Source organism: Rhinolophus sinicus, linkage group LG15 (genome assembly GCF_036562045.2).
Source record: "Rhinolophus sinicus isolate RSC01 linkage group LG15, ASM3656204v1, whole genome shotgun sequence".
Taxonomy (NCBI): domain Eukaryota; kingdom Metazoa; phylum Chordata; class Mammalia; order Chiroptera; family Rhinolophidae; genus Rhinolophus; species Rhinolophus sinicus.
The window spans coordinates 16489294-16498824 of NC_133764.1; the positions used below are offsets into that span (position 1 = coordinate 16489294).

The 9531-nt window shown below is 46.0% G+C and overlaps 1 protein-coding gene across 1 annotated transcript in view; it reads right to left on the reverse strand.

Moving 5' to 3' along the window:
* The window catches only part of CPD (carboxypeptidase D), a 65242-nt gene extending 62144 nt beyond the window's left edge, over positions 1 to 3098 (reverse strand). Inside the window, exon 1 of the mRNA XM_019739524.2 lies at positions 2241 to 3098. Coding sequence (XP_019595083.2) covers positions 2241 to 2983 — 743 coding nt within the window. The 5' untranslated portion in view covers positions 2984 to 3098. The remainder of the gene's footprint in view (positions 1 to 2240) is intronic.
* Between the last annotated feature and the right edge of the window lie 6433 nt (positions 3099 to 9531).

Here is a 9531-nt window from a genome sequence, read left to right on the forward strand (position 1 = left end):
GATGAATAGGGTATCAAGAAATTATTCAAATGACTTCACAAAATACACTAAAAGAGGTAATTAATTTCCCCATTCAGACTAATGTTTGCAGTTTTCAAATTTCCTATCCATAAAGCTGAGTCTATATTTAAGCATCAGTCTCAAATTCTGTGTGTGCTTGTGTTTTTAATTTTATTCACATATCAGTGTCTTTTGTTACTGACTAATCATTAAAGAATGTGCATTTTGAGTTAATTTTTGAAGACTGGGGATGGATGTATGTACTTTTCACCCTATGTAGTTGTCTACTTTCTCTTCTGGTTAGAGTTACACGTTTGAAGAACGTTTGGGTATGATTACTGTAGTCCATAATTGCAGAACAAAATGACTTTCTATGTAATACTAACTGACACAGATGAACTTTTAAAAATCTTCACAAGCTCCTATCATTGAACTAACTGGTCCAGACCACAATTTATAATCATTAAATACTGATGATATGAAACAGTTAGCCAGAGAGCAAATTTTGGGTTCCAGATTTAAAGTTTAAAGGTTTCAGTATAGCCTCAAGCTGACTTGGATCCTAGACAAAGCTCATTTTCATTTTTGGTCACAGCAGAACTAATACTAAAGAGAAAAATCTAGTCACAGAATTTACATTCCTGCAAGGGCCGTGACAGGGCATTTTGAGCATGTCATTTAAGCAATGCAAACAGTGTGCATGATATAGCATCTCAGAAAAGCCTTGGTCATCATCAGCTTCTGACAATAAGATGTACATTAAAGTCGGATTTCTTACGCAAATGTTTAGTGATCATGTCATGGTTATCTTTAAAAGAAAAAAAATCTCCCCAGAAAGCATATGTGAAATTAAATATTTACAAGGGAACGCAAAAGGAGTAAAGTGAAAGGTGGAAGATAAAAAGAATCTAGAATTGTCACAATTACCATGAATTTTCTAGGTGCTAAATATACTGACATCTTGTAGAAGAGATGATTCCAAGGCCCACAGAGAAACTTCTCTGTTCATTATTACTTTTATCTGTCACTCAGAAATCTTCAAATCAAGATGGAGAGATTAATTAGTCTTACAAAGACAAAAAATAGGGATATGCTGGCAAAACTGATCCTTGAAAAAGGGAAGACGTGCATGTTCACTTCAGACATTATTCCATCTGGAGTAAGTTCCCTCTTCCTTCATTTTTCTCCTCCTTTTTGCTGAAAATCCTACCCATCTCTCAAGACTCAGTTCAAGTTCTACCACTTCCACAGAGATGATCCATATTATTGCAGCCCACACAGATTTTTGCCAGTGGGAACAATTCACGTAAAGTTTAACTGGGTACATATATTTATAACGGTCTCTTGTTATATACCAATTTCTTGAGACCCTCGTGCTTTTAATTTTTTAAATCCCATTTAGTGCTTACTACCGAGTAAGGTGTGTAGTAAGTGTGACAATTAGCCATTTAATCCTGGCCCACTAATAAAGTGCACAAATGACATCAGAAACCCTTCAGAGAGTCTAAAATGAAGCAGCTCACAGATGAAGGTTCCAGATCCTGTACAAATTCTCCAACCATATCCATATGCTCCTAAGCTGAGTCAGAGGTAATAAAGACTGGAAGAGAACCAGTTTCTGTCAACCACGAGGAAGACCCGGGAGTGTCCTTTATCATTTCTGGGCTACAGTGTCCTTCTATGGCTGCTAAGAGCACTGAGTAACACGATGCCTAAGTCTCCGTCCCAGCTACACTCTGTACTGTGTAAATTATTTAACCAATCTGACCCTCAATTTCCCATATGCAAAACAGGGCTATCAGTGGTGTCTATCTCATCAGGTTGTAGCCACGAAAAGGGCTTAACACAGTGCCTAAGGTAATACGATCATCGCAGTACTGACAGCTTACCTACGAAAGGAGTGAGCTAACCTAGGTTATTCCTTAAGGTCTCCTCCATCCCTCATATTCTATGGTCCTGTGAAAACAGGGACCAGAAGGCCAGAAAGAAGCCTCGTCTCCAGCCAAACTGCTCTCTTTGCATCCGTGGAACAAATGGCAGCCTCTGGGCAGCGCTTCTCGGACAATGAGCGGGACAGGAGGCTATGCGGCCGTGTTCCCGTGATGGGAGGTCGCCATCCACCCTAACGACCCCCGGTCCCTTGGGCCTCAAAGTACCGTCTGAGCGCCCACTGAGTGCGGAACCCAGCCTGTGGCCCTGGAGGCTCGCGTGGCTTGTGGAGGAGGGAGGACGACACTCACTTGTTCCTGCGGATCCAGTCAATGAGGGCGCGCACCTCGGGCACGTCGTCCAGTGCCGGGGGCTCGCCGGTGCTGAACTGGTCCGGGAAACTGCGGTTGAGGTCGCGGCCGCGGCTGTTGTCGCGGCCGCTGGAGCCGGGAGGTCCACTGTCGCCGAGGCCGCAGTCGCCCTCGCGGGCGCGCTCAAAGCCATCGGGGTTGAGGCTGGGCAGCACGTACACGTCGGTGGTGTTCAGCAAGCGGACGAGGCGCGGCTCTCCGCGGCGGTAGCCAGCCGCCAGCTCGCGGGCCAGGTAGATCAACACCTGGCGCGACACGGTCTCGTCGCCGTGCATGTTGCCCACCAGCTTCACCTGCGGCCGGCCCGGCAGGAGGGGCCCCTCCGCATCCGGCCCCGCGTCGCTGTCAGGGGGCGGCGGCCCCAGGCCGGCCGTGAGGCGCAGCACCCACAGCGGCCGGCCCTCCACCGAGCTGCCGATGCTGAAGAGGCGCGTCAGGCCCGGGGGCCCCGCGGCCGCCGCCTCCCTCAGCGCCGAGCCCAGCTCCTCTTCGTGGTAGTAGTGGTCGAACTGGCCCTCGTCCGCCTCGGCGCCCGCGCTCGTCGTCGTCGTCGTCGCCTCCGCCTTCTTGATGTGCGCTGCCCGGGCCGGGCTCCGCAGCAGCAGCAGCAGCGGCAGCAGGCACAGCAGCAGCGGGAGGCGGCCGAGCCGCCAGGGCGGCCGCGCGTCCCAGCAGCTCGCCATCTTCCAGCAGCGCCGCTAACCCCGGCTCCGCTCCCGCGGCTCCGCACTCCGGGCCGCCAGGGCCCGCCGGATCCCCTCCGCGCCTAGCAACCCCATCCCGCCCTCCGACCGCAGCCAATCGCGGAGGGCCTGCTCTGCGTCACTCAGGGGGCGGGGCTGTCCTTAAAGCAGCCAATTCCCTCTGGGCGTGCCTTCCTCCTGTCCCGGACAAGTTTGATCCCTCTCTCCCTTGGCTTAAGGTTCCTCTCGCTCTTTCCCTACTTCCCGTTTCCTCTTCTGCATATGCTCCGCTTCTCCTTAGTCTTTTCTTTATAGCTGAAGCCCTTAAATTCTCACTTCTGTTTCTCGGAGTCCCCTTACCACCTTGGTGGCAGCTTTTCCCAGCTGCGCTTTTAACGCTTCGAACCGAGACTCGAAAGAATCGAAAGGTTCGAAAGAATCAGGGAACTCGAAAAAAATCAAAAGATTCGAAAGGATCAATCTTGGAAAAGCCAAAGAACGCTTTAGCCTTTTCCACCGGAGTCGTCCTGCCCCGGCTTGCGCCCAGCGCCCTGCACTGAAGAGAATGGGACACTTGGCACAGTAGAAGCCTCACTACGTCACAAGGCAGGACATTCCAATCTTGGTTTCCGTGTTGAAAGAAGGTGTCTCCTTTAGGTTTAGCGGATATCTGTTATGTAGTAGGCTCCCTTTGTGTTCATGTATATATTGTTTCGGTGTCACCCCGGGTTATTTCATTGTTAACTAGCTCCTGTGTGTGCTGGTCTCAGCCCTCTGTAGAGAGATTTCTTCATTTCACTTGCCCACCTCTCACAACTTTCCCCGAGCGAGTTATTTGTTTAAGTGTGACATTAGAATGACATTTTAAAAGCAGCAGGTATGACATTTCTGGAAACACTTGCTTGGTGAGTATAATTCCTGAACTCCTCAGTGGTCTGTCAAAGCTGGCAAACACAATGTTTTATCATCTAAAGAGGCCTTTCAAACTGGTCTTTAAAGTAGGCTTTAGTCACTTTTACTTGAAGAAACACAAAACCTCACAATCCTTTCATCAAGTGTGAAATTCTACCCATCTAACAACATAATTGTCATTACTGTGTATTTCGTTCTTTCAGAGCCTAGCATTTCAAGGACCCTTCCTTGAACTATGATTGAACCCAAATATGACTAGTAAAGAATTCATTCATTCGTTTATCAACTATTTATTGAGCAACTGCTGTATGCCAGAGCTAGGGACTGGTAAGCAAATCATTCTGCTCAGTTGGAAATTGGATACAGTTTGTGATAAGTGCTACAATAGAGATATAGGGGCCCCGTTGAGGCTAACCTCATTCAACCTGAGTAGGAGGAAGGGAGAAGGCGAGAAACTGGGGTAGAGGGGAAGGGAGGAATTCTGGACAGAAGGAGGAGCAAATACAGAGGCTGCAAGGCTTGAGAGCAAATACTGCACATTCTGGGAACTCCATGCAGGTCAAGATTACTGAGGTGAAGGAGCTCATAGGAGGTGACCTGGCAGGACACCAGCCAGAGAAGCAGGACCAGCACCTGAAGAAACTCACAAGTCAGGCTCTGGGGACCACTTGATCCATAAGACTATGGAGAGTCACGGACGGATTTGAAGCTGGTTTAGAAAAATCCCTCTGGCAGAAACATGGAGAATGGAGTGGAAGACCTCAGACTCAAGCCTGAGCAACCTGTAAGAAAGTTCTAATCCAAAAAGACATTATGAGACTCTGATCCCTTGAGGGTAGTGCCAGTGTAGATGGAGAGAAGGAAATGTATTCTTGAAAGACCTTTATGAGGGAAAGTGGACAGGATCTGGTGACAGAGAGGATTGTAAGGCTGACTCCAAGTTACAGCCTAAGCAACTTGCAGGTGTTCGCTGAGGTGTGGGACAGCAGACAGCGCAGGCTTACGTGAAGGTGATGAGGAAAGCCCATCACTCAGGTCCAGTGAATGCTGCTCCTCCTCCATGCCTCATTTGGGCTAGTCTGCATCATACACAGCAGCTGCAACTCATCAGAAACAAAACCCCAACTCTGTACAGAGACCTCTATTCCCCTGGGAGTGCTTAGTCATTACACTATGCACGTTTACAATAATCCAAATCAAAGAAGCCCCAGGAGACAGGTTAACCTCTAATCAAGTGTTTCCTTTTCTACCATTTTCACTCCCCTTTGAAACCTCTTCCTGCCACCTCACTCCTGCCACCTCACCTAGTGAGGCAGGCTTGAAACTTGAATAAACAAGTATGAGGACAGTGAAATAACATGATCTAACCTGAGTCAGCAGCCTCCCAGGAATCCTCAGGCCTCCAGCCAGTGGTTTTGCAGCCTCTTTCATGTCTGGAGCCTCTATCTTTAAGCAGGTACATTGTGCCAGTGGTTAGAAGTGAAACTTAAAGCTCCTGACCCCGATCACTGCTCACTAGAGGGGAAACCTCCAGCTAAATACCTCCAGCTGTCCCTGAGAAGTCTTGAACCTTGTGACAGGTGTCCCATTCCAGGCTGACCCCCCCCCCCCCGTGCGCCTTCCCTTCACCCCGAAGGAAAGTCTTGGCTTCACAAGTGAGGTAACTCGGGAAAAGGCTCCCTGTTCACAGAAGAAGAGTAGTTATGACCTGGATTTTTAAAAACAGGGCAGAGCTGTTAGATGGCCTGCCTGACTTTGGTAACCACTTTCTTTAAAAGAATCATAGGTAACTGAAGCACAGCATAAATCATGAACTTGTAAATGTCTGGCAGAAACACTCACAGACTCATACATTCAATTTGACAGATGTTTATGGATCACCAACTCCGGTGAAAGGTCTGCTGTGCTGGGTGCAGGAGGATTAGAAGATGAATGGGGGATTCACCTGTCCCGGAAAGCCAGAGTCTAGTGAGGGAGACAGAACATAGACAAGACGTGTTTCTAGGGCCAGTGTTATGTAAAAGGCACTATACTAAACTGTTTACATTGCTTGATGCATTTAACCTTCACAACAATACTGAGGTAGGTATTAATATCATTCCCATTTCAAAGATAAAGAGACTGAGGCATGAGATCTCAGAGCTGGCAAGCCACAGATCCAAGACTCAAACCCAAGGATTCCGGCTTCAGAACCTGTGTGTTTTATCTCTATAATAAAATTAGTTCTATGGAGTGAACTAAAACAACAACAACAACAAAAAAAACTGCTATTGGAAAAGCAGAGGAAAAAGCAACTAATTGTGATGAGAAGTCAGAGGAAACTTCACCAGTACTGTTAGATCATGAGCTTTGGCTTCGGAAAACTAAGTTCAAATCCTAGATCAACCATTTTCTAGCTGTTTTAACTTGGAAAAGCGATTTCATTTTTTTCCCTGAGAATTAAATGAGATAATACATGTATGATATTTAATGTAATAGATATTTTGCATATAACAAGTTTTCAGAAATCATCATTTTTATTGCTTTTAATAAGAAGAAGAATTCTCGAACAGGAAAAAAATAGAGAAAAGAGCACTTGAGGCAGAGGGACGAGGTAGAGAGGCATGTCATGAATGGCGCTGGAATATAAGATGTGTTGGGAGGAGCAGCAGCAGGACCCATAGCTAGGAAGTGAGGATGATGCCAGATGCTGAAAGGCCTTGAATACTTCGCTAAAGGGGGTTTGCTTTATTCCACGGCAAATGGAAAACTTACAGGGCACTTTCTGAGGGGAGTGGTGTGGACCACATCTGTGTTTTAGCAAGAGAGTTCCAGAGGCTGTGTGGGACAGAATAAAGAGCAGTCACCATCCAGACAAGAGCGGATTCTGCCAAGATTAGTGAGGACAGAGAGAAGATACATTAAAATGGTGTTTGGATTATTGAATTGACAAGAGTTAGCAAGATTGGGTAAAGGGATGAAGAATAAGATATGATTTCACAATCTGGTGAGGGTAACCAAGTAGATGGCCTTGCCAGTATCCAAAACAAGGAAGGCAAGAGAAAAATCTCTTTGAGATGTGGACTAAATTGAATTGACCACTGGATTAGCAATGCAGAGGTTACTGATGACCTTTATAAGAGCAGTTGTCATGGAATGGTGCAGGGAAAACCTGAATGGAGTGGGTTCAAGAGAGACTAGAAGGTGATGAGGCGGAGTGGGTGAAATAATTCTTTGGGGGGAGTCCTGCTATAAAGGGGAATAGGAAAATGGAACAACGCTGGATGGGAATGGGCTTTGGGTTTTGTTTTCTTAATATGGGAGAAATTACAGGTTGTTTATATCCTGATTGGAATGATCAAGTAAAGAGGGAAATTTTAATGAAGCATTGTGGAGGAATTGCTGGAGCCATACTTTTGAGTATAAGTAGTTGAGAAGGGATAGGATCTAATACCCAGGTAGAAGAACTGGGTAGGAACAGAAATGCGTCACCTGTAGTCGGACACGGAAAAGCAGAATATCTGAGCATAGGTACGAGTAAGTGGGTAGGTGAGGTGTTGGGAGCTGGTGAATGCTGATTACCTTTATTTTCTTAATGAAATGGGAAGTCAGGCCATCAGCTGTAAGGATGTTACAGTAGGTGTTGGAAGCTTGAGGAAAGAGAGGAAGGTGTGAAATAATCATTTCAAAGAGTGGGAGAGAGAAATAGTAACAATAGTTTCCAGCCATTGACTCTTAGTAGGGACCAGCAGTTTTCTACCATGTTATATAGACCTGAAAGCTAAGGGGACATGGAAAAGAAGGGTAGGTTGGTTGGTTGGTTTGAGGAGGAGGCTCTCTGGGGCATGAAAAGTGTGGTTACAGTCCAAATAATTGGGTTCTGAAGAGCCAGCCTGTCGGGCTGGCTGGTCCCTGAGGTGGTGATTGTAGACAAGGGAGAGGAAAGATTAGATCACAGTTAAAATCTCCATTTCAATTTTGCTCCATGCCCAGGTCTCGCTAGTGTTAACGCACCCAGACAAGTAACCACTTGCTCTGGATCACCTCTGCAGGAGAGTCAAATCCTAGCAACTTGCAGCCCAAGAAATACTAAGAAGATATCAAGTCATCTTAGAACCCAAAAGCAACTATCTGAAATCAAATTTGGGATTTGAAAGAAAATATCAGGTCGATACAGTCTGCTTAATGATACCACCTTGTGTTCGCATGTCCTTTCCAGTATTATTCTCTTAACCAATACTCACAACTGAGAACAAGCAGGAAAGCCTAGAGAAGTCTTAATTTTTAAATCGCCACTAACCAGCTCAGGCACATCACCCAGCTAGACACACAGCAGAGCTGGGAACTCTAGCCCTCTCTGCAATATCTGTCCAGAGCTCCTGCCTTCACACTCCAGGGTTCATTGTACTTAACTCAGTCTGCACTCTGTGTACATTGTGTGCGCATCTAACTTACCATGAGAAGGAGTGAGAGACAGATATAAGCAACCAAGCCTAAAACAGAAGTGTATGTTGATTAAAACTGTGGAAAGAATGTGGGAATGATTTTGAGGGTTTACTAGGTTAACAAAGAAATGAAATGCATAATTCGGGTTACCAGATACATGGGTAGTGCCTGTGGAGGAAGAAATTGAAGAATTAACTGAGGACCAAAGAGACACATTAACTTAAGAATTAGAAGAACCAACAAAACGTTGTCTATAGAAAAACACGAGGATGATGAAAACACACAGCAGCATGCAATTAGCCTTTTCATAAATTTGTTGATGTGTTGTTCTAAGCAGCAAGAAACAAGAATGACTTATTTCTGAAGAGGAATTTTTTTCAATGGAATGAAGTCTCAAAATGGGCAAATTAAGGGAATTTTCAAGAGCAACTTTGACCACATCAGTTCTTACAGCTGCTGTTGGTTCCCCACCCAGATCCTCTTTCCCCGGCCATCCTACCCCTCCACTACTTATACCTCCACCTTCTCCGGAAGACTTTCCTTAGCTGACAGGAGCTGCTTTACCAGTGATTCCTGCAAAGTTACACACACTGTCTGCACCGTGCCCCTGCCCCACCCATTACCACCAGGAGCCTCCTACTGTCTCACAGATGCAGGGTCCCTTACCTTTGGATGGGACCAACGTGGGAGCAACCTATGCTCCGGAACTTTCTGTGGAATCAGGCAAAGTTGGGAGTGCTCTCATCCTTGTTTGGCTTCTTCTTCTGTCTTGGTCCCCTTAGTCCCTTATAGGTTTCTGCTAAGAGCGCACCCTCAATTAATCATTCATCAGTCTGAGTCATTACTGTCTGAGACTGTGCTTCTAGAGAACCTACGTTAAGGCAGCCAGGTTGGATGTAACTCCATAGTACTTCCTCTGTGGGTTAGATGGACTATGTTTTGCTTTTATTGTGTTTTGTGTGTGTGTGTGTGTGTGTGTGTGTGTGTGTGTGTGTGTGTTTTAAAGAGTGTGCTCTTACTTCTTTGGTGTCTTTATCTCCCCAGGCCAAAAAAGAAATGAAAGATGTTTACCAAAATCTCTTTCAAAATACTCTCTTTGGTAGGCCTGTTCTATTTTAAATTTTAGTGAGGCCTGTTGCTGGGGCATAAATGTGCTGCTGCCCAATCATGAGGCCCTGACAGTGATTTTGATCTGTATTTCCCAAAGACTC